This window comes from Setaria italica, chromosome III (assembly GCF_000263155.2).
Source record: "Setaria italica strain Yugu1 chromosome III, Setaria_italica_v2.0, whole genome shotgun sequence".
Lineage (NCBI taxonomy): Eukaryota > Viridiplantae > Streptophyta > Magnoliopsida > Poales > Poaceae > Setaria > Setaria italica.
This window is the reverse complement of record NC_028452.1, coordinates 43,390,865-43,415,488: the sequence shown is the minus strand read 5'-3', so window position 1 is coordinate 43,415,488 and position 24,624 is coordinate 43,390,865. Positions and strand designations below refer to the sequence as shown.

General features: G+C 43.4%; 3 protein-coding genes and 1 pseudogene across 15 annotated transcripts; 2 read left to right on the top strand and 2 right to left on the bottom strand.

Moving 5' to 3' along the window:
- Positions 1 to 517: 517 nt before the first annotated feature.
- LOC101783612 (universal stress protein PHOS32) lies at positions 518 to 1,654 on the bottom strand. Its single transcript, XM_004962742.3, has 3 exons — positions 1,272 to 1,654; positions 1,031 to 1,152; positions 518 to 916 (listed from the first exon to the last, which is right to left on the bottom strand). The coding sequence occupies exons 1-3, from the start codon at positions 1,563 to 1,565 to the stop codon at positions 829 to 831; spliced, it is 504 nt and encodes a 167-aa protein (XP_004962799.1). The 5' UTR covers positions 1,566 to 1,654; the 3' UTR covers positions 518 to 828.
- Positions 1,655 to 2,311: 657 nt separating this feature from the next.
- Positions 2,312 to 5,949, top strand: LOC101783208. 13 transcript variants are annotated; one of them, XR_001163740.2, is made up of 6 exons: positions 2,312 to 2,659; positions 2,769 to 2,821; positions 2,900 to 3,070; positions 3,817 to 4,016; positions 5,342 to 5,416; positions 5,532 to 5,949. XR_001163740.2 is itself a non-coding variant. In XM_004962741.2 (3 exons), exons 1-2 carry the CDS (start codon positions 2,570 to 2,572, stop codon positions 5,393 to 5,395), a joined length of 555 nt encoding a protein of 184 aa, XP_004962798.1. In that variant the 5' UTR covers positions 2,312 to 2,569; the 3' UTR covers positions 5,396 to 5,416; positions 5,532 to 5,949. The 13 variants fall into 13 exon arrangements, 1 of the variants encoding a protein (XP_004962798.1); XR_002677092.1 differs by having other exon boundaries at positions 2,769 to 2,828; positions 2,903 to 3,070; XR_002677091.1 differs by having other exon boundaries at positions 2,769 to 2,828.
- A 5,982-nt stretch (positions 5,950 to 11,931) lies between these two features.
- Positions 11,932 to 12,659, top strand: LOC105914022 (annotated as a pseudogene).
- A 6,682-nt stretch (positions 12,660 to 19,341) lies between these two features.
- On the bottom strand, positions 19,342 to 21,018 carry LOC101782520 (universal stress protein PHOS34). The gene is made up of 4 exons (XM_004962740.3): positions 20,624 to 21,018; positions 20,424 to 20,512; positions 20,202 to 20,323; positions 19,342 to 19,680 (listed from the first exon to the last, which is right to left on the bottom strand). Exons 1-4 carry the CDS (start codon positions 20,832 to 20,834, stop codon positions 19,593 to 19,595), a joined length of 510 nt encoding a protein of 169 aa, XP_004962797.1. The 5' UTR covers positions 20,835 to 21,018; the 3' UTR covers positions 19,342 to 19,592.
- Between the last annotated feature and the right edge of the window lie 3,606 nt (positions 21,019 to 24,624).

The window sequence follows — 24,624 nt, the reverse complement described above, 5'->3', positions numbered from 1 at the left end:
CAAACATCTGCATGATCATGAATGCTGTAGTTAAAATTGGTGCCTAAAAATAATCACATAACAATGAAAGAGTAAGAGATGGCTGGAGAGCAGGAAGCGTGTGCGACTGGATCTCGTTGTTCCCAGGTCAGCCATGCATGGCGTTGCAAACGTGGTTATGGAATGACTGGTTCCCTTGACAAGTGATCTTCTCTTCGGTTTGGTATTTCAGGAGATATGAACATGGCATAATCCTCTCTTTTAGAATTCAATTAATTTAATTTTCGTTAAGACGACAAATAATACAATTGTCTCTCAAATATTTGATCCAGCATTTGGTGAGCAGAGCAGAGCAATGAACCGCTCGCGGCCGTGTTGCCAACGGCAGCATGTATCCCGCTGGGCGCAGAGGGAAGGCGAGAGGATAGCGAAGGTCTCATCACCGAAGTTGAGACCGCGCAAGGTTGTGATAACGCCTGGTCATAACAAAGTATATGAATCTAATAAAATCAAAACAATCTATAATTTGGGACGGAGGGAGTATCTCAAGATATAGGTACAAGCAGCACCGATTATAATTTTTAGAAATAAAGATAATTCTTACAAGTTTGCATCTATCACAAAGCAAGCACAAATTTGATATCCTGAATTCCTAACCATAAGAAAAAAAAACCGTAAAATTACATAATATAAGCTGAAGGACGTGCCAACTGATCTTGATCTGTCACCCTAGCCTACACGTAGCATTTTATTAATTCTCACGCGAGCAAGTTAAGACACATGTACTAGAACCGTAATCAAGAGAGACTCGTCAGCCAGAGCCTGCCAGCCTGGAGCATATATACGCCGTCAGTGCTTGTGCTTTGGCATCTTGACGACCATGACGGAGCAGTGCGCGTGGTGGGTGCAGTAGTCGCTCACGCTTCCAAGAACAGCCCTGCACGTACGCCCGGAGGATTTCACGAAATTTTAGGCGAAATCAAATTAACCAACAACCTCGAGCAAAACAAAGTTAAATCTCATGGATGAACAAGAAATCAGAGACGACGACCTCTTCCATTTGCTGTATCCATGGCAGCCGACGACGAGCATCTCGGCGTGGTGCCGGTCGACCGCCTCGCAGATGACGCTCCTCGCGTCCCCCTCCATGGCCTCGTAGCCGACGTCGGTCACCTGCGTTTCGCCGGCAGAGGTCGAGATCATCATCACCTACCTTAGGTCGATTAGCTCCATCGTGTTCTCCCTTCTTCTTAATTACTAGGTCTAAGCCTAGTGAGCGTGCGTAACACTACCTCGGCGCAGAGCATCTTGGCCTTGTCGATGACCCTGGCGACGGTGCGCTTGAGGTCGGCTTCCACCGTCGGCAGCAGCTCGGCCGAGCCGACGCCGGCGATGCCGATGACGGAGGACGCCGGCGGCTTGGCGGTGAGCACGACGAGGCGGTACTGCTGCGGCTGCCCGGGGGCGAAGAAGTGCTGAAGCGTCCACTCGAGAGCGTAGTAGCTGTGGTCGCTGTCGTCGATCCCCACCACCATCACCGGCTTCCCCGGCGGAGAGCCGCCTCCTCCTCCTACCTCCGCCGCCATGTCACCGCCCTGCACGATTAACCAATGATGCGTGTATCTTGATCGATACCACGGCGAGTGAGGATGGGATGTGTGGTAGCTAGGGGGGCTGGCGGGCGAAACAGGGGGACAAGGTGAGATCGAGCTGTGTCAGGTGGCTATTTGTGTAACGAACTTAACTGCCTCCGATCGAGGTGGGACCAGCTAGAGGCCGGGAGGAGAAACCGGAGCGCGGGAAACGCTGGCATGTCCACGTAGGCACGTAGCACGTGTGAAAATCCTGTTCATAATCATTCTAACAGTGAAATAAAAAGAATCTTTTCATGGTGAAATAATTTCATAAAAAATAACAGTGAAATCATAGTTTTTGTTGATAAGTGTAATGCCAGCGTGGATGTACTTAGTTTATTATTAATGCGTGCTTCAATTCAAGTGAGGTTACCGGCTAAACCGCTGAAGTGCCAAAGTTTTGATGATACAATTTGGATAGTCGAGGGGTGAAGCAATGATTAATGGTATTTCAGGATATTAGAGTGAAATTTGATGACCACCCCGGATGGAAGTGAGGTTACCACTGGATGTGAACAAGCTAAGTGAATGGCGGTAACACAAACAGCTTGCTTAGAACATGTTACTACTCCCTCCGTTCTAGAATATAGCTACGTTAAGCATTCAAAATTTATCCCAAATATAACTACGTTTAGAGTTTCCACCCCAACATTTACATACGCGCGGACAAAAATACCCCTCACCCTTCCACGAGACAAATCGGTACCAGCAGCCTTATCTCCGCAATCTCCTAATCTCCCCCACGCGACCTCGCTCCCCTCCGTACCTCACGCATCGCCGCCCCCTCCCCTGAATTCGTCAACACCCATGCTCGTTCTACTCCCTGCAGATCGAATCGGAGCTCGATTCGCGGCCATCCTCATGTCCCTGCAACAAATCGGCGCAAGATCCACCCCCAATAGCAGCCGCATCCACCATATAGCTGCAGCCATGGAGGAATCCCTAGCAACCCCGCAATGGATGGTGGGCGTCGAGGAGAAAGGGGGCTGCTGGGGGGAGCCGGCCGAGGAGGCGAGAAACGATGTATTGGACGGCATGGTTTTTGGGTGAGTCTCCGCGGTCGGAATCAGGGAGCTATGGTTGAAGAAGGAGTCGATTTTGCTCAAGATTCGGTGGTGGGTGGGGGTGATGACTTCCTCTTTGTATCTGATTCAGAGGAAGAAGTAAGCAATGACTTCAATGATCGTTCTTTCGCCCCGCACTCCAAGGTCCCAGGTGCCAACGATGTCCATGCATCTCCATCCCTGGCCAAGGCTGATGACTATAATCCCTTGTCTACTCCACAGCAGCCGGGTGCCGTTTGCGCTCCCTTCACGGCGCCGCCGTACTCAGATGGTCTGGAAGCTGTTGCATGGCATGACATTGCCGGCCACTCTCAACCACCGGAAGAAGAAGCATACGTGGAGCACCCTGATCTGCAGGGACAAGATGCAGGTGCTGACGATGAATTTCGCGAGGTTAGAGATAGCATGTTGATGATTTTAGTGCCATTATATTTCCAGAATGGTGGCAAGTAGTACTAGCATCAGTTTAGGCTTCCTTTTATTCTCTGAATAATTGTTGTATTTTTTTTGTCAACATTTACTGAAACTTTTCGAATGCACTTAGATATTCCAATATAGACTTGTCTGATTCATTTCCAATCTGGTATACTTCAGCTTTGGTTAGAGAGGAATGTTTACGATTTTTTAGTAAGATGGTATAAGGGTACAACTGCATGATATGAGGAAAAGTCTAAAGAGAACAATACTTTTCAGGAAAAACACATAGTCATAGGTACATAAAGGAACAAATACATAGAGCAACTGAAAGCCAGGAACTAATTGTAGTATGCCGAGAGATGCAACAAAAGAAACATTATGTGAGAGACTAATTCTATTATGCTGATAGATGCAACAAATTAAGCATGATGGGAAAGTGACTTTCATCACTCGGCTAAGTACTGCATAACTCTTTCAAATAGACTAAGCTCGCAACTAAGGCTAATTGGAAGTGTGCCAAGCCGCTCCGGTCTTTCTTTGTTCATGTGTGGAATTTTGTACCCATTCCCTCCTCTAGCCATCATCACCTCAATGCAGCATGCCTGAAGTGTGAGAAACACATGGTTCACTAAATCCGCATCATAATCAGCAAACTCCTTATCAACATTCTGGATTAGTTCTTCCATGTTTTTACTATTCCTACGCAATGTCAATGATTGCAGAGAGGCGAAAAAATCTAGGTCAAGAACATTCATATCGGGTGAGTTAGGAGGCTGGTGCATTATGCGAATGTCAAGCCCTGTTTTTGCCACAACATTAAGAAATGCTTCGTCATCAGCAGGCACATGTGTGCGAGCATTATCTTGTTGAATCCAAATGGTCTTCCCTGCATCTTCTTGAGGCCATGATGCTACAATAGCCGGTATCACTTTCTCAATCAGAAACTCTCTACTTGTCTCCCTCTTAACATTGATTGGTTTTGTTATTGGTGTACCCCTCGGCCTGTAAGGACTTTCGCGTTTTGCTGGTTCCTGTTTCACCAGAGAAATAAAATTGGTTCTGGAACCAAAGCATGAATGCAATGAAATTATAACATGCTAAGTAGAGGCTCACTGTCTTAATGAAAGGCCATACTCCAATCTTGCCATCAAATGTGCAATTTCCATCTGCATCATACCTTGGCCTGGCAAGTGCACACAAGAACATGACCTTTCCAATTGAATTATTATTCTGCACTGTCCTCAATGGGTTCTGTTCTTCAGGTAGCATGTAGAACCTCCTGGTCTTCGTGGTGGTATAGAACCATTTTTCACCAATGTGCACTATGTAGCGCATATCAATGAAGGTTGGATGGTTTTGCACACTAGCAGAATCTAGCATGGAAACACAATATCGGAGACGGGATTTCTTGTTTTCATCCCTCAAGTAGGGCTTCAGTGTGTTAGAGTGGCGCCGAATCTTGCCTTCTTTGAATGCCCTGTGCAGCGTGCTTCTACTTACATTCAACTCCCTAGCAAGTGATCTAATAGTGGTCCTTTTCCTTAAAGGAATTGTTGCAACTTGAGATAAGTCCACTTGGACCCTCTGGCACCCACAAAGCACCTTTTTAGATCTAAGGTCAATGGGGACTCCTTGTTCACGACATTTCATCGCTTTCCTCCAGATACTTCGGACTAATGACCTAGGAATGCTAAACAAGTTGGCTACTGTAGTTGTTGTTTTTCTTTTAAGTTTGAGATTGATGCTTCTTTGAAGTAAAGCTTCATAAACCTGAACTCGCTGCTCATCGATTAGAGATGTCCTCTTTTTAACTCCTTCTTCATCAACACCATGCCTCTCCTGTGATTGATTCTCATCTGCCTGTTCTTCCATGTCTTGTTCCTCGGTAACAAATCAACCATCAATATGCATTTCTATTGTTACAGATAAACTAATATAACACGACTCAGTCTATTTATTATTCCCTTTCACGAACCTGTGTTTTCGAACTCTTCTTCTCCAAATACAATCTCCGCATGGTCAGCATACACATCAAGGTCGTCATCTACATTGCACGTTAAGTAAGCATAAATAACCTAATGGGACAAACTATCTTGCACAACAGCAATGAAGAACATGCAGTATCACAATATCAACGATGTTCATGGACATTTGTCATTTTCTACAGTTGTTTCAGTGAAATGTTTGATTGCCAATGTAAATACCTGCTTCATCATTGTAATCCTCATCTTCTGCTTCCTCGTTCAGATCGAAGTGATGGGTAGCATGGCCTTGTTCATCCTGGACAGCATGCTCTTCTAGCTCTCCGTCTTGCACATGCAGGTAGTATCACGGTATCAGATATGTTCAACATTTTTCATTTTCTACAGTACCGCAAAGAAAAAATAGTGATCTCATCCTTTAGTGAATTCTGATAACTTTTGATTACTAATTGCAGGAAAATGTTTGATTGCCAATATAAATACCTGATTCATCATGGTAATCCTCATCTTCGGCTTGCTCGTTCATATCAAAATTATGGGTAGCGTAGCCTTGTTCATCCTGGACAGCATGTTCTAAAGGATGGGCAGCATGTCTCTGTTCTTCATGGACGAATCCATCTTCCTGGACCTGGTCACCTTCTTCAACTTCATGGCCTTGCTCTCCTGTTGCATCGAGTGGTACATTTAGATCTAGGTGAGTTTTCATGGAGGTGTTGAAGAAATGGCTGTATAGGAGATGGTAGGGGAGCTCTATGCGCTGAATGTCTAGATGGGCTTTGTAACCTCTTGAGTATTCATTTTCCTACGCTGAATGTTTTTGGCGGTAAGAAAAAAGGCGCTAATGATCTCCTGGAGTAATCATTTGATTTTTTAGTGTTGTGGGCTGTCAGCGAGTGCATGTGCGGCGCGCCAAGTAGTAAAAGCCTGGCCTATGCGGTGCGCCAGTAAAAGTTTGCCTGTGCGGCGCGCCAAAATCCAGCAGCAATGACGATGGTTAGCGGCAGATGTGGAAAGTACAAGGCGTGGAAAGTACATGCGCGTGGTCAGCGGGACGCGGGATGACAGGTGCTGTTGACGCGGTGTTGAGGCCTAGGGGCAAATTAGATCTTTTACATGATTCCTTAATCTGTCCCAAATTCTCTAAACGTAGCTATATTCTGGGACGGAGGGAGTATTTCCGTAGTGTGTGGGTATAAATTTGTCTTAACCTATAACGTATTTCTAGAGAGGGTTTAGGGCTTTGGATTTATGTGCAACTAGATATTCTGTGATAGGGGCTTTGGATGGTTGCCACTTAGCATCAATTCAACGACCAATAAAAATAGGTGTGTCTTCTATCCCAAACATATGCCACAAAGTATGAAAAAAATATAATAATGCACAGACAGGAGCATAGCACGTACCAAGTACATAGCAAGTGCAAAGATTGTACATATATGATGTATTAAAAAAATTTCTACGCAAATAACTGATTTCTAATAAGTCATCACATATATTAGAAACATTTGTAAAAATAGATTTTGACTACAAATAAAAAAATGAGCATATATAATCTTGAGTGTAGATTACCAATAGTAACACTTTAACATCATTATTCGTATGGGAGTTGTTGCATGAGTAGTGAAAACAATGGTATGTAACATTCAGGTGGGGGCTCGTAGAGTTATACTAATTAAGTCCTCCCTCCTACAACTCTTAGTGACACACAATGTATCTTTTAATTTATTTAATAAAATGTTAATGCATGCAAAACAAATAAAAGAATTAAAGGATAGTTCTAGAATTACTTAAGTAAAAGAGAGGATTGTATATTACAGATGACAAAAACATAAGTCACATAATCATTCAGCATTACTAAAGAGAAAGAGAGGATCACGTATTACATACGACAACAACAGGTATCACAAGGTTAAGGAGATTTGAGATTGTAGCAGTTTATATAAGTGCAAATGAAATAAACTTATGATCTTATTACTATTTATAATTATAGTTGTCTGCTCATCCAATTCATAGCCCTGTTAGGTCCTCACATATTCGATCGTGCACTCGGTTGCAAAATAATATTCACAAGCCCAAGGTGTTCACTGATGGTACTGTATGGTAAGGTTTTCTTGCTGAGTTCTAAGAACCAGCGTAAATTCATGATGCTTTTATCTCTGATCATTGGTAAGATGTGTGTTCTTAGTTCTTAAATCATGATACTTGATAATTGAAATCCTTACTAGAATCCAGGACATAGTGGTAATTAACAGTCATTCACAAAGTAAGAACACCTTTTCAAGCCACATCATTCATGAAGTTCTAAGTGATTTGGCATCCCACACACACACAACAAACAAGGTAAAATAGAGGTATAGTCTGCATAAATAATTTCAAGTCCACATCTAATGAAGTTCTAATAGAGGTAAAAAAAAGGTATAGTCTGCATAAATGATTTCAAGTCCACATATAACAAAGTTCCAAGTGTTGACATTACACAGAGGAACACAAGGCACACCACACACAAAGCCAATGATTCACTGTTCGTGAGAGAGGGCTAACGATTCATCGTTCAAGAGAGCCAACGGTTCCCATGCAGAGGTAAAGGAGATATTGAGATTAATATACAAAAACACCACAGTACTTGATGTGACTAGAAAAATATATTTTACCTTAACATTAATGGCTTGAATACTGCCTGGAGGAAGGCCAAACCATCCTGTCGCACGTCATATATGGCTTCTATACAATCAACTCGAAATGGCTAGGCAAAGTAATCAGGCTTCGCTGTGCCCGATGGCTCGTGCCATTCCGCAGAAAATCAAGAAACAAATTAGCCGACTCCAGCTGTTCTTCTATCGCAGTCTTGTTTCCTGGCTGTGAATCATAACATCCAGGGACAAAATGATATGTTTCTTGCATAATGAGATTTTGTTGAACTTGTGCTCTCCAATTGCCATGGTAGGGAATCTTCAAGAGAATGTTTCTGAATTCAGAAGCACTGATCTTGTTTTTCACTTTCTCATATATATGAATGTAGCCCCACCCTCTGTTATTCAGTGGAACCAAGGAAGCGTGAATAGTATAGAGTTCGGGCTTGCTTCAAATATCCATAAGCTTCAATAAATGAACCAAATCTGTCGGAATATTCTTGAGCTTAATGAGGTACTCCACCACACCGACATCATCTTCCATGGTATGCTTCCTAGCATCAGGTGAGGAAGGAATTGTTCCCACCTGTTTGAAAAGAACTTGACCATCTCGTGTCAATACAATTTCTGGCCACTTGAATCTGTGAAAGCATAAGCCTGCTGCCATATGTTCTTCCACTGCCTTCAACAGGGACTAAATAGCCCACTTTCCCATCTCGGATAGGATGGAGTAATTGACTCTTGTTAGGAGATGGCCAATAAGCTTGTACTCCCATGACAGATCACCGTAGGATGCTTCACGAACAATTTTGTGCTTGGCTTTAAAAGTACCCATCTTCAGAGCATCATCTTTATCCGTAACATTGAGAGTGTTATCAACGTACAGATCATAGCTAATGTAGCGCTTGTGTTTACCTGTATAAGAAACATATATAGCATCATTATATTTTCAGAGCACCCCTCTCCTAACGCCTGCACACGAGACCTGTTTTCTCCAAAGCACACAAATAGCAAGCACAAAAACATACCTCCTTGGGTGTACTGACTGGATGAGGCTGAATTCATTGTAGTTGTGAATCAGACTGCTAACTCCTGCACTTGGTAAAGTTGCCTAAAACAGAAAAGAGGAATTACGAGCGTACTCCAAGAGTTGAAAATTTGACTGTCAACGACTTTCTACAGTTTTTGATTGAGAACACCAATAGGTGATCGAGTCATTCACTTCTTCGATCCATCTAGAAAAAAAAAAAGAAAATATGTTCATCTTGAGTATGCAAGCTAGTCCTTGACATCAACTTCTAACAGGCACGACAGATATTTTTTGTTTGTTTAGTGTTTGAAAGTAATTTATTTTTTATATTAGTTACCACCTTTTCACTTTCAACATTTACAAGCATAAATTGGAATCCCATCAACCTAACTTACATATAAGCATGCTGATTTATTAAGTCTAGTTACATGGGCACATCGTTACGGTTCAGTAGACCGTATAACTACTTGACAGGGCTTACTAGGTGATAATGGATGGAGGTCACGTATTTAAAGATGCTTTGCTTAACAATGGTAAAACTATGTCTTGCCTAGAAGTACAACTAGAGCTACTGAGTTTAAGCATAGCTCTTATCTAGCTAAGACTAGTATTTCATTTCGCTTTCCTGTACTGTGCTGCATGCTTTCACCCATCATTATTCAGCATTCTATATAATTCTATATGCATCCATGTTTCATGCAAGTAAGTTTGTGATGATGATATATTAATCTGCATGCACTCAAGCTTTCCTAAGCATATTCCTTCTTTTAAACAAACGCTGGCGAGGAAAATGAAACATACGAGCCAAGCAAGCAAGCTGGGAATACTTCTGAAAGGTTCAGATTCTTCGGCCAACGTGACTTCCTAAATAGATAGGCCAGTGAGTGTACAGAGGAAGTTGAAGTTCTCAAAGAAGCTGCATGCTCCCCTGCTGAAGGAACCTGAAAACAAGGGAAAGCAAGAGAAGCTGCGAGTGGAGACACCGTCCTCGCGCAAGAGCAAAAGAATTGCTGGTCGACCCAAAGCGGTCATGACGATGGAAGAACAAGTAATAGCTTTACTGATGAAGAGGAGCGGATTCCTATAGGGTAAGGGGACATCGGATGCTGCAGTACAGGCAAGTTTCAGGGAACAGTTTGTTGAGCCGCTGCACGACAAGACTTTTGCTGGTTTCAGAGATGCTTTTGGTCTGGGAGAAGGAGGTGGTGCTGATGTGTTCAGCGCCATTGCTATCAATGCTGAAGCTTGAAGGGCGGCTGCCTTGCCGCATGTTGTGTGTGTGTGTAATGGTGTGTCGTGCTTTCGTTATGTGTCCCCATGTCTGTCTCTGTTCTGTCCCGTGTGTGTGTGTGTGTGTGTGTGTGTGTGTGTGGAACCGGTCACCCCGGCCTGTTCCAGTGAGCCCTGCTGTTATAAAGGGCGCGTGTGGAGCACCTACAGTCCCAAATGAATGATCAAAAGTGTGTGGTTCTAAACTGGAATGTCCGGGGTTTGAAAAACCCAGCAAGAAGGAAGGTAGTGCAAGATTTGGCCAATGAAACTAGATGCTCAATTGCGAGCTTGCAGGAGACCAAACTTGCAAAGATTGATGAGGCAATAGTCAAGGAAACACTGGGCCAGAAATTCTCAAGGAATTTCACCTTCTTGCCTGCACAAGGAACGTGTGCGGGAGCGCTGTTAGCAGTTGATTAGTACTATTACAAGATTACACAATGTTTAGTGGGGGGATTCACAGTGTCAGCAAAGGTGGAAGCGACAACAGTTCTGGCTGATTGGTGGCTAACAGTTGTGCATGGGCCAGAAGGAGACAATGAGAAATTAAGATTCCTGCAAGAACTAAAGCAGATCAGAGGGGATTTCTCTGACAGATGGCTGGTACTAGGTGACTTCAACATGATTTTGCAAGCTCAGGACAAAAGCAATGATAGTCTGAATAGAAGACTATGGGATCATTCAGAAGTTTGGTGGATGAGCTGGAGAAGGAATTGAGATTGAAAGGAAGGAAGTTTACCTGGTCCAATGACAGCACACAAACAAGAATAGACAGGGCTTTCTGTACTATTGAGGGTCTATTTGGTTTGACTTCTAAAGTGGTGTGGCTGCCGCAAAAAGTAGAAAGCTAACCAAAGCGTGCGCTCCTAGCACGGTACTTCAACAAAAAGCAGCTTCGCGCGATGTTGTATTCCCGCAGCACCTTTTACCCAGCTTTCACCGGCTGCGAAGGATTGGTTTTACACCAAATTACCCGCCTGCCACTCTTTACAACTTACCGGTTCGATATTTTCCATCGCTCTCCTCTCTTTCTCTGGTCCAGAACCATCGGTCTCCTCTATCCACAACCGCAGGCCACGCTAGGGTTAGCGCACGGGCCGGCGGCGGCGCTTCCTGCTTCGTCGTCGGCGACGGCGGTCGCTCCTCCTCGGAAAGAGCGCATCCCGCCCTCTTTTCCTCCCCTAGGGCCGCCGCCCTTTCTTCATCGCAGCAGGCCGCCGCCGCCCTGTCCGTCGCAGCAGGTCGCCGCCGGCAGTGGGACGCCACCGCCCTGTCGCCACCACCAACGGGATGCTGCCGCCCTATCTTCGTCGCAGTGGGCCCAGCCGCCCTCTCTCCGTCACAGTGGGCCACCACCTCCAACGGGACGCCGCCGACCTCTCTCCTGGGGCCGTGCTGGTGGCCACCCCTTTCGTCTCCTCCCCGAACCAAGCTGCAAGAGGTGGCGGCGGCGCAAATCCGTGGCTGGCAGCCCCGGATCTACAGGCACTCGAGTGGACGAGATTGCGTGAGTCAGGATTCGAGGTGAGTCTCTAGGAGCTCAAGCATACTGAATCCCCCATTGTGCTCTGTGCTGTCCATTAGATACATGTAGGTAGCCATTATTGATTCATGGAGTATATTGAGAAAACAAACACATGGCTTGTTCATTCGAGTAGTAAATTGGCTCGTGCACATTAAGGTTTTATAAACTGTGTTCTGTGAAATATACTTGTGGAAGTAGCTCATCTAAATAACTATTGTGCATTTATTAGGTAGGGTGAATAACACCAAAGATCCGGGGTATTATAACTTCCTTTGTGCCAGACTAGATATATCATGGGTGAATTGAAGGACAAGAGTATAGAGATAGACACTAGTTCTTGGGTCGTAGTCATGTTATGGTAACTGAATTGAATCAAAGTTTTTTTTCTTCATTCAAGAATGGCTGATAAGGCAGATTGGTGTGATGCCAATATGAGGTATTTTATTGATATCTGCAAAGGAGAGATAGAAGCTGGGAATAGGCCGTTGGGATTTTTCAATAGGACTGGTTGGAAAAATGTTATTTTTAAGCATGAAGAAAAAACTGGTCAGAAGCTAACAAAGAAACAACTCAAGAACAAGTGGGACAATATGAAAAAGAATATACATGGTTCATAGAGTTGAAGAATAGTGCAACTGGGCTTGGATGGAATGAGGCGAAGCGAACTGTTGAGTGTTGTAAGGAATGGTGGGATCAATACCTAGCTGTAAGCACTTTACTGTCATTATTCATTGTTCATTTTCAATGCTTTCATATTGTGTTACTTGCTAATAACCATTTGTTTCATTTAATTTCAGAGGTGCAATAATCCTGACAAAGGTATCAAATGCAACCATGTGAGGTTCAGAAAATAAGGGCCGAAGCACCTTGATGATCTGCATATATTGTTTGATAAGATACATGTCAGTGGTGCTAGTGCATCCTGCCCTGGAGATATATCCTCTGATGAGTCAAGTGATGATGATGTGAGTGAGATACAAAAAAACTCAAGACATTGATGATGTGAAGCTGGCTGCTTTGAAGAAATCAAAGCTAAGGAAAAAGAAACGCAAGGAACACTCTAGTTCTATTGAAGAGAAGGAGGAGAAGAGCCCATTCTTTCGACTGTACAAGAACACATGTTTGAAGATAGAAACTACAGCAGATAAGATATCCTCAAGTGTTGAAGCTTCATCTACTCCTCCAACCAATCCAGTCCCAAGCATTTCAGAGGCCATGAAGATGGTGAAAGATTGTGGAGTTTAAGAAAAAAACTGCTTTAATGCACACAGTCACCTTCCTTATCGTCAAACCTGAATTTAGGGAGATCTTTAGCTCCCTGGAAACAAAACAAGGAAGGTTCGATTTGATTGAGAGAGAACATGCAAAGGAGCTGTTGAAGCGTTAGTAGAACTATTCCCTACTTTATCTAGTGTTGTGTTGTGAACCAATAATTGTTATTTTCCTTTGTTGAGAACTATTAGTTGTCTGTTATTACCCTTTGTTGAGAACCACTAGTTGTTTGTGCACCAATATTTGTTTAGTTGTCTGTGAGAACTATTTGAGAACCATTGGTTATGTGTTCATATGATGTTCATATATTTGTGTTGTCCATCCATATGATGTTCATATATTTGGTTATCTGCTTCTGTTATCTGAATGGAAGAATTGAACTTGTGTCTGTAGGGAAGAATTGAACTTGTGTCTGTAGATGGATGCCAACATGGAAGAATTGGCCAAAAAGGGGCAAAAGGGATTACTGCTTCTAGCTGAACTTTCCCAGCAAGCTGCTGCTATTGGTCAAATGGGAAACATGTACACGGATCAGTATTTCAACAAAGCAGAATACAGGGAAACATCAGACTCTGGACTTCAATGGGTTATGAGGTGCTTTGGTCATCCGAGGTTCTTTTATAAGATGTTTCGAATGAGCACTGGTATTTTCATGGCACTACATGATTTGCTCATCTCGAATTACGGTTTGATCTCAACTAATAATGTTTCATCAATTGAGTCATTGGCAATGTTTCTGTGGATCGTCGGAGGGCCCCAATCATTTTCACAAGCTGAAAATCGTTTTACACAGTCACTATGGACAGTTCACACCAAGTTTCACGAAGTATTGAATTGTTTGCGCAAGTTAGCAAAGGACAATATCAAGCCAAGAGATCCAACTTTCTGTACTGAGCATGAAAGGGTGAAAGAGGGCCGTTTCTGGCCTTATTTCAAAGGCGCTATTGGAGATATAGACGGTTCACAGGTTAAAGTTGCCGTTCCAACAGAGGAAGTGGTTAACCACACATGTCGACATGGATATACATCTCAGAACGTGCTAGCTGTTTGTGACTTTGATATGAGATTTATCTTTGCGGTTGCTGGTTGGCCGGGTTCTGCACATGACACACGAATTCTCAATCATGCATTAGCAAATTTTCCTTCATTTCCCGTGCCTCCCAAAGGTATGCATTGTTGGTTAAGAGTTAGTAATAGTTCTATTGTTGTTTTCCTTTGATGATTTGATTTGGTTTTGTAGGGAAATATTATCTTGTGGACTCTTGTTATCCAAACCGAGTAGGATATCTTGCCCCTTTCAAAGGAAGCACATACCACATACCAGAATTCCAATTTCATTCTGGGCATCCTCCTCAAGGGAAGTACGAGATTTTTAATTGTTTGCATTCATCCCTTCGAAATGTCATTGAGCGGGCTTTCGGAGTGTTGAAGCAGAAGTGGCGTATTTTGAAGGACATGCCAAGTTTCTCCACTCGTACTCAGAAGCATATTATTCTTGCTTGCATGGCATTGCATAATTTTATTCATGAGAGAAATTTGTATGATAAAGTGTTCGATAGATGTGATGCTGATGAGGACTACCTACTACAAGAGACATGTGGCACAACCCACACACAAGGAGATGAGAGTTCAGATGGGGAGAATGAGGATACGATGAATACTATTCGCAGTAAAATAGCTGATGCTTTGGTTAGGAAGAGAGGGAGATAATTATGTGGACCATATGTTAATGGTGGACATTTATATGAACCATATATCTTTTATGAAATGTTATCTTTGTATTCATAAAAAAATTAAATTTCCCTTTCTAAAATGGTAATTTACATGTGATTAAGTGAACAACACAGTGTTTTACGATCAATTTGCATATCAACAGTCCCTCATACCTTCCAGAGGCATTACAGACCTTTCTTGCCAAACCTACAGTTTCACAGCTGTTTCAACCAAACGGCTTTCAGCTTTCTCACAGCTGACAGCTCACAGCAGCTTTTCCACAGCTCACAGCCCACAGCAGCTTTTCCACAACTCACAGTCCAACCAAACAGACCCTAAACCTTTATCTAAATTGCCGAGCTCTTCCAATCCAATTTACTTATGCATATCATTATAAGGATAACTTAAAATATCATTCTAAATTTATATCTAAGTTACCCACGTATATTATTATTAAAAATATTCTAAAGTAAGCACCTATATCGTAATCTAATTATCTTCATGTGCATCGTACATAAATGTCCAAAAGTAAACTAATACATGATTCTAAACTACCTATTATGTCATTGTTAATATAGAACATGATGAGTGACACCATATAGACCATTTAAACATGTGTGTGAGGAAGTGATGAAAAATATTAATTTTTATGCTAAACATAATATATGGAGGCATTAGGGATAGATCCCCAGTACCCGCAAGGAAGGAAGAAGACGGACTCCTGCTAGAATTCCTCTGTAGTCCTACTAGGACTCATACCATGTAATCCTACTAGTAATCCCACCCCCTGAGTATATAAAGGAGGGCAGGGGTCCCTAAATCGGTAGGCAAAGACCTCATAGAACCACAAAGGACCAAATCCTCAACACCAAACAACACCCGAGCGCAGGGCGCGCAATATACAACACTCCAAACAGGACGTAGGGTATTACGCTACTCTGATGGTCCAAACCTGTATAAATCCGTGTCTTGTGTCCTCGCTTTTATCTTCGAGTTCCAGGTCCGGCGATCCCCCATCAACCAATCTACTACCTCGGGATACCCCTTGGTAGGTTGCCGGGTCTAAACATCAACATCTAGCACGCCAGGTAGGGGTGATCGTCGAGATCATCGGGCGAGCTTGAAGGACCTCATCATCAAGATCAATTTACTCGACACCAAGTCGAAGTTCCGAGCAGACAAATCTACATCGAGACAGAATTGATGCGCTTCACGTTCCAATCGAAGACCGAGTCGGTTTCTGCCGCAGGCTGCTGCATACGGCTCATCGATCAAGTCATGTGCAGATTGAGGCAAATAATCAAGTCGCCGATGACTAGTTCGACTACTCATCTCGACTAGAAAACTAGTCGAGGACGGTCTACTTTGACTACTCGTCTTGACTAGAAAACTAGTCGAGGGCGGGTTCCATGTGATCAAACTATTCGAAATCGACTCCGACTAGTTGGCTTCATCAACAATCGACACGGCTTCGTCGACAATTGTCCACGAATCAAGATAAGTCATTTTATTAATTATTTATATTATTTTAATTTTCCAGCTTGTTTTCCACATGATGGGTAACGCGCCGACTACCTATCTATGTACATTTCTTGACTGGAATTACCCTCTAGAGCTACACTTCGCCAATTACTCTTGGACGATGTTGACCAATAGCCACGTACTTGGTACATCAAATTACGAAGGCTATTGTCACGGATTTTGTGCATTGAGTACCGGAGGCACGCCACGGGCTTGGTACATCGAATCATGGAGGCTATTGCCGCGGGTTTTGTGCATTGAGTATCGGAGGCACCGCCACAGGCTTGGTACACCGAACTATAAGGCTCTGCCACAAAGTTTGGTGTACTGAGTGCTGGAGGCTTACAACGGCTACACCCTAAGGAGGCATAAATCATTTGCGCGGCAACACGCGCTCTCTTCGCCAAAAAGCAGAAAAGTCTCAATGACTACTTTAAGCGCAATCGTGCTCTCTTTTTGTTGAAACATGACTACTTATTTCTGCCTGATTACGGCTTGCAAAATCAAGTTCGAAAGAGCTATTTAGCTCCCTGAGCAATATCGTCCAATTTGCAGCTTGTAATAACAAGTCTACAAAAAATTATGAGTTATCCAACTCACTGGACAAACTTATCCATGCACGGCTTGCAAAGACAAGTCCACCATAAAATTCATGAGTTAGTCAACTCATTGGACAAATCTATCCAAATCGCATCTTGTAATAAAAAGTCCACAAAACTCCTCAGAGTTATTCAGCTCCCAGGGCAAAAGTCACCCAAATATAGCTTGTAATAACAAGTCTGCAAAAATTTGTGAGTTATTCAACTCATCGGACAAAAATTGTCCAAAAACAACTTGCAAAGATAAGACCACAGCAAAATTTGCGAGTTATTCAACTCGTTGGACAAAGCTGTCCCCCGGTGATTTTCAAAAAAGAAGTCGTCAGCAACTCGAGAGTTATTTAAAACTACCCGAGATACTTTCTAGACAAGTTTGTCTAGTCGTGACTTGTAATAACAAGTTTGCAGTTCTAGGTTTTTGAGAGCACAATGTCAGAACAACCTAGTGAGGTTGGCTCCAGTCAAAGAAATCATGAAGATTCTACTCGCCTAAGAGGTTTCGACTACCTAGATACCATGAGTACTCGTACTTCGCAGAAAGGAGTCGCATCCAAAAGTACTGTACTTCGTGTATCTGAAGAGGCTCATCAAAGTAGTCTTGTGCGCAAACACTTACATCTATTGTACAAGAAATCATTAGGGCAGTTCGTAAGATGCACTAAAACAAAACAAGTCGAAAGCAATGAAAAATTGCAACAAGACTCAGAATTATTTACATTTCAGAGCATTCATGTCATGTTTACATTACAAGAACTAATGTTTGCTTTTGTGCAAGACTACTCATGGTCTACTAAGTGGACGTGAGGAGCAGCTTCGCAAATGTCTTCTAATCCAAGAGGAGGAGGAGCAAAGTAGTACAAATGCAAATCTTTCTGCATAGACAGACAAGTTACTACACTCAAATATTAACAAAATTAGTACTCGGGGGCTGCGGCCACGGGTACTTACAGCCTTAGGCGGGTTGACGATGCAGAACTCTTGCACAATTATGGGGATTTCACCCGTATTCTTGAAAATACGCCTCAATCGTGCCATGACTTCGTCTACGCTGAGTTCTTCAGGACAATCAGTGTACCTCCAAAGGCTCCGCTAGCTCCCAAGCTCGGGGGCTAAGTGCCAATTATTAGTCGAAATATCTTCAATGACTCAGCTAGCTTCCAAGCTCGGGAGCTACACGCCAATAACTACTTGACGTAGCTCCTACGGCTCACTTGGCGCATAAGCTCGGGGGCTGGATGCCGCAAAACTACTCGGATGATGATTTTGTGTGAAGAATAAAGACCCTCAGATTGATTATTTAATCATTCCAAGGCTCGGAGGCTGATAAGCTACACCCAACAGTTGATTTTTTTTAACATGAAAGAAGAAGATTTAATATTTTATTGACCCTCAAGCTGATTCTTCGATTCAACCTAAGGTTCGGGGGCTACTCCATATGAAGTGCAACTTCCGCCACCCTCCATATCACATTCCAAAGATGAAGATTACAAAATCAAGATGATTAAGGGCTTGAGCACACCATAGCCTCATGGCAGCTTTGAGAAACTTTGAAGATTCAGCCAAACAAATTACTCGAAGAGCACCAAAACTACTCGGCGAGGATCTGAAAAAGTACTCAAGGCTGCTGCATTTGACTATGAAGCGTTCGGGGGCTTATCGGGGATAGATCCCCAGTATCCGCAAGGAAGGAAGAAGATGGACTCCTACTAGGATTCCTCTGTAATCCTACTAGGACTCATACCATGTGATCCTACTAGGACTCATACCATGTAATCCTACTAGGACTCATACCATGTAATCCTACTAGAACTCCTACCTTATAACCGACTAGTAATCCCGCCCCCTGAGTATATAAAGGAGAGCAGGGGTCCCTAGATCGATAGGCGAAGAACAACAGAGGACCAAATCATCAACACCAAACAACACCCCAAACAGGACATACGGTATTACGCTACTCTGGCAGCCCGAACCTGTATAAATCCGTATCTTCTGTCCTTGCTTTTACCTTCGAGTTCCAGGTCTAGCGATCCCCCGCCAACCAATCTACTACCTTGGGATACCCCTCGGTAAGTTGCCGAATCTAAACACTGGCAGGAGATGCGATAGAAAATGAAAAAAGTGTGGATGTGGATGAAAGAGTGTTTAGAGTAATTATTAATTAAAAATCAATCACAACTAGAAAAATATAAGTAGACATCTATATGAGTATTATGTTGAAGGATAGAAGTTTAATTTGTAAATAATTTTCAAATACAATAGCTTTTAAAAGCATTAATCCATGTGGGAGCACGGGTTGATGGACCAGTAGTTGCAAATACACAAACCATGAAAGGCAAAGAGAACTGGAACTTCATCACAATTGATAACCGTAAATTATGACAATGGATCTACTCGTTCAGGTTCGATGGCAATAGATACATCTATCACTTCAAAAACTATATGCATAGCATGTTCTTGGAGGGATGGGGAGGGAAGATACCTCTATTACGATTACATGCATTACTCCGTTTTTGTTTTTATGTAATCGTATATTACATATGTCTCTACTTTTATCACAGAATGTTATACCTATGGGGTCGAACTAGTTTCATCGAGAGGTAGGCAAGAATTTATGAGTTTGTTTTCACCAAGTGCAGGGGCGGAAGATGTGTGCATGCCAGTCACAAGGTGGAAATTACCAAATCTCTCATAGAGAAAACAGGGGACAACATAATTTGCAATCACATATACTTGGCACATATTGCATTGCACGAACCAAAAGAAACACACTTTTGAGGTTCTGGACAACAATTATTATGCGCTTCTCAATCCGCATGTAGATTGAACAAGTAACCAGGGATGCCATCGTTGATGACCCAATTATTATTCACAAACAGATAAATACAGCAGGATTTGACGACACGCATATATTTGCTTGTGGAATACCCATCAGTCAGCAGATTGCCGCATCGCGCTTAATGCTTGGGCTTCGGCTTCTTCACTATCATCACGGTGCAGTGTGCATGGTGGGCACAATAATCGCTCACGCTTCCAAGAACAGCCCTGATGGAGGTTGAAGAGAGTCAATAATACAGAAGGGAAGTGAGAACAAGGAGAAACATTAAGTAGACAAGGAAAAGAATGCAGCTACGAAGTGTAAAAAAGTAAAGCAAACTGTTGCCCTGTATGCAGGTAGGGAGTGAAGAGAAGGAAAAAAAATCCATAGACGACAGGTTCGTTCAACCGAGTCTATAAACTCCTGATAACAGTTGAAACAATTTCTTAATTCTAAAGGTATTTGCCAGCAACCAGATTTCAAGATTAAATTGCGCGCGGTGTATTTGCCAGCAGCCAGCAACAATTTCTTGGTGATTTGTATTATTGCAGGTGTACGCATTCATCCACACAAGTTCAGTGATCATCGCTCTTAACATGTTAATCTGAAATCAGTTTTTTTGTGTTACGTTCCGTCATCGCCGATAAATGGGTGTCTCTGGTTTTGGAGCAGAGAGGGAGGTACTGGATGGAGAACACGGGAGGAGAGATTAAAGAGGAGGAAAAGGAGAGTAGAGGCAGAGCAAGACCTTTTGATGGCTCCGTAGCCGTGGCTGCCGACGACGAGCATCTCGGCGTGGTGCCTCTCGACGGCGTCGCAGAGGACGTTACGTGCGTCCCCCTCCATCGCCTCGTACTCGGCGTCGGCCACCTGCAGTTCAGCACGCCGAGCATGAGAACACGGAAACCTTGCGATTAAGAGAAAAAAAAATCAATTCCTATTCGGCACATGTGGATGGAGTGGAGCGTACCTGCGCGCAGAGCTCCTTGGCTTTCTCGATGACGCGCAGCGCCGTGCGCTTGAGGTCCGCCTCCACGAACGGCAGCACGTCCGCCGCGCCTGAATCGACCCGTCGTTCAGTGACCCACTCCAATAATCAATAATCCCCATCCACCTCGAGGTGGAGCCATGGAGGGGAAGAGGGATGCGATGGGTGGAAGCAGCGCGTACCTGGTCCGGCGAGGCCGACGGCGGAAGCGGCGGATGGCTTTGCGGTGACGACGACGAGGCGGTACTGCTGCGGCTGCCCCGCCGGGAAGAAGTGCTGGAGCGCCCACTGCAGCGCGTAGAAGCTGTGGTCGCTCTCGTCCACCCCCGCCACCATCGTCATCTTCCCCGCCGCAGCGGCGGCCGCCGGCGCGGACGACGCCTCCTCCGCCATGGCTCCTAGCTAGATCTCCTCCCTCTCGGGTAGCAGCTCCCCTGGGTTCCTTCCCGCAACAAGCACGCGCTCCGCTCCCGCTCCCCGGACGAAGCGCCTAGAAGAAGCAACGGATCGCACTTGGCAGCAGGTGCCAGTGCCGCGCACACTTCCACCTTTCCTAAAACCGGATATCACCGCCCACTGGCAGGCGGGGCCCACCTCGAATAATTGAGGGGGGGGGGGGTGGGGGGCGACTGCTGGTCCGTGATCCGGAAGTGGTCTCCGCGGCACACCGTGTGTGCAAGGTCGCTACCGTCGCCGACGCAGTCTCGGGCTAGGCTCAGATACGGCCTGTACTGTACCCCGGTATGTAGTGCCGGTGGTCACTCAATAATGCATGACGCATTCAATGGATGGATGGAATGCTTGGAGGCTGGAGGGAGGAGCCTCGGGGAAGACGACGACAGGCAGACCCCGGTAGTTGAGTGGCAGGCACGACCGCGATGGCTGATGGATGGATATAGACGTACGGGGGGACGAAGGCGCCTCCACCGGCTGGAGCTGGACCGCCGGGGTCGACGGAGTTGGACACGTTCCGTCGTTCCCTTTCCTCCCTTGCTTTTAGAGCTCTTTTATCCGCTCACGATGCCCCTTTTGCCTGCCTGCTGCGCGCGCCCGTGGCAATGATTGGCTCCCGGGCGCCGATTAGCCGTGCCGTCTCCGGCAACCAAACCAAACCAACTGAGACGTGTGTCCTTTCCAAGCCAATAGCCGCCGATGGAGCAGGGAGGACTGAGGAGTGCGTGCGAGTGCGCTACGAGCTGCACTGCATAATTTCTGTGGGAGCAGAGTCGGAGTGCGATCGGGACTCGGGAGGATTTGTCTCACGGCAAATGATATTGCTTTTTATTAAGAAAGCTATGCATCAACCGTGGTTCCGCATGTGTTAATGTTTTAAAAAATTATTGTATTTGAAAATTATTTAAAAAATAAACTTTCAATTAATAGTTAAAATTATTACCTATTACTTTTTTTAATCCTTCAACATAATGCTCATATCAATGTCTACTTATATTTTTCTAGTTATGATTGATTTTAATTAATAATTACTCTACACACCCTTTCATCGGCATCCACACTTTTTTTTATTTTTTATCGCACCTCCATATATTATGTTTAACATAAAAATCAATATTTTTTATCACTTCCTCACATACATGTATAAATGGTCTATATGGTGTCACTCATCATATGTGTATACCTTAATCAGTATTTCTATATTAACAATGACATAATAGGTAATTTAGAATCACCTATTAGTTTACTTTTGAAAATTTATGTATGATGCACATGAAGGTAATTAGATTACGATTTAGGTACTTACTTTAGATTATTTTTAATAACAACAAACGTGGGTAACTTAGATAAAGATTTAGAAGGACATTTTAAGTTATGCTTTATAATGACATGCATAAGTAAATTGGATTGGAAGAGCTCGGCAATTTAGATAAAAGTTTAGTGTTTATTTTAGAATATTTTCATAATGAAAGTGGTGGGTAACTTTTTAAAAAATATTTGTGACACAAAACTATTTTCATTATTAGAGTTTACTAGATTGATGTTTGATGTTTCTAATTTTGTGAGAATTTTTTAGGATTTGTCCTTTTTTCTAGCGTGTCTCGTAGAACTTAGTCTCCAATGGAAAAAAATAAGGCCACATTGCTACAAAACTATACCTTGAGCTACCTCTCATTTGTTAAATATTCGAACACAATACTTATATAGATATATACGTATCATCTTTACCGATTGTGATAGATTTTAGTTAGTAATTACTCTATAATATTTTCATCCACATTTATAATCTTTAACTTTTCACATTGCATTGCAGTTGTGTGCTTCAATTTGTATATTCTCATCACTTGCTCTATATCTTTATAAATTGTGACACACATCATGCTTATGTACCTTAATAATTATATCATATACTAATATATAATTTAGAACCATATATTGGTCTATATTTGTAATTAAGATGATTTGGATTAAAATTTAGGTTACCTCATGTTATTTTTAATAATAGCACGTGTGGGTAATATAGATGCACATTTATGGGTTACTTTAAGGTATTTTTATTTAAGTATTAGTGGTGGACAATTTAGTTATAAATTTAGGAAGTTATTTTAAATTATTTTTATAATAACATAAGTTAGTAATTTTGATAACGAATGTTGCTAGAAGTGCACCTCTTACCCGTGAATTAAATCTAGACCCTTGATTATTAAGAAAAAATCCAATTAGAAAATAGAAAAAAAAAAACTACTAACCCACTTCTTTCCAACTACCGGTGACATGTTGTTGACGCCGGATTTCGTCACCAGTAGAATCGGCGCCAAGAAGGAAGGAAATCGGAGAAGTACGGTTGGGAATCGGCCAAATGGTGTTATAGTACGGAATCGGCTGGCGACTTTTGTCTCGCTTCAGGACGAATGCACCAGAATCCCAATCGGCAATCTTTTGCCGATGAAAAATCGGCCGATTAGGAGGATGGACTAATTGGGCCTGTATGGGCTTGGAAAGGGATGGAAGGATAAGGTGGGGGTCAGCCCACAAGGCGTGGGGTAACCAACCTAGCACGGATTGTGCTTGTAGATATTCGTTTTCTGTTTGAATTAGAGATAGAATTCTAGTCGGTTAAGAAATTATCTGTACGGGGCTATAAATAGCTACCTTTGTAAATCTGTAGAGAACAATCAATCAATACAACAAGTTACTTTCTTCTTCGTACTTACTTTCGAGCAGGCGACTTCGCCGTTACTTTTTCTTCTCACGAGTTCGTGCGGGTTGGCAGGGCTGCATCATCTTGATCTCCGGCCGATTCTGTAAGTTCCGTTTATCGAGTAATATCTAAGCTTTAACTTCCGGCGCATCGCTGTTGTTTCGTTTAGATTTATTCATCAGTTATCGATATCAACTAGATTCATAGGTTTTTACCTGTTTTCCTAGTTTTTATCACCAATTATCCCGCTAGGAATCGGTAGTATCGGCTTTCATTATTTTCTATCGTTAGTTCCATTCGTTGCCGATTAGATCTTTTCCTAGTGCTGTTATCACAAGCTTTGTACCGATTACTTTAGTATTTCTCTGTCTACAAGACTACAGGGATCGCGCTGTCTTATAGCCGATCTTATTACCACAGTGAATCGGCCGATTCGCCGATAAACTCTCTCGATCGGAAACTTAGCCGATCGTAGTTTCTGAGTTTGACACGTGTTCTTCCTTGCCAATCAACAGGTCAGATTGGCTGGCACGCCACGCGAACCGCACCAGGGCATTCACCCGAACAGGAGCTAAGCAGATTCTCCCGGGTCGTGTGTCGGTCGCTGGGATTCGGTTGACCGATTTCTAGCGCTAACACACTTTTGGCACGCCCGGTGGGACCAATACAACCGCTATCATGTCGAAAGCTGCTGAAGTCTCCGAAGATAACGTCATCGAAGTGACGGAAGCAGATCTAAAGGACGACCAAAAGGAAGATCTGAATAAGTATTTGAAGCAAGTCCAGAAAACTTGCTTGAAATCCTTCAGTCGGTCCAGGAGCGGGGAGACTGTTAAAAAGACTCCTTTCCCTACTCCCCGTCAGATCACAATCTCTGAAGATTCGGATAAAATGTCTGATATGATTCAACAATCTCTTCATCACGCCTTCATCAATCAATCCCCGGTACTTTCAAACATGGTGCACAATGCTGTAGTCAACTCCTTCGCCGGAGGTATACCTCAAGGGTACAGGGGACCAACGTATTTT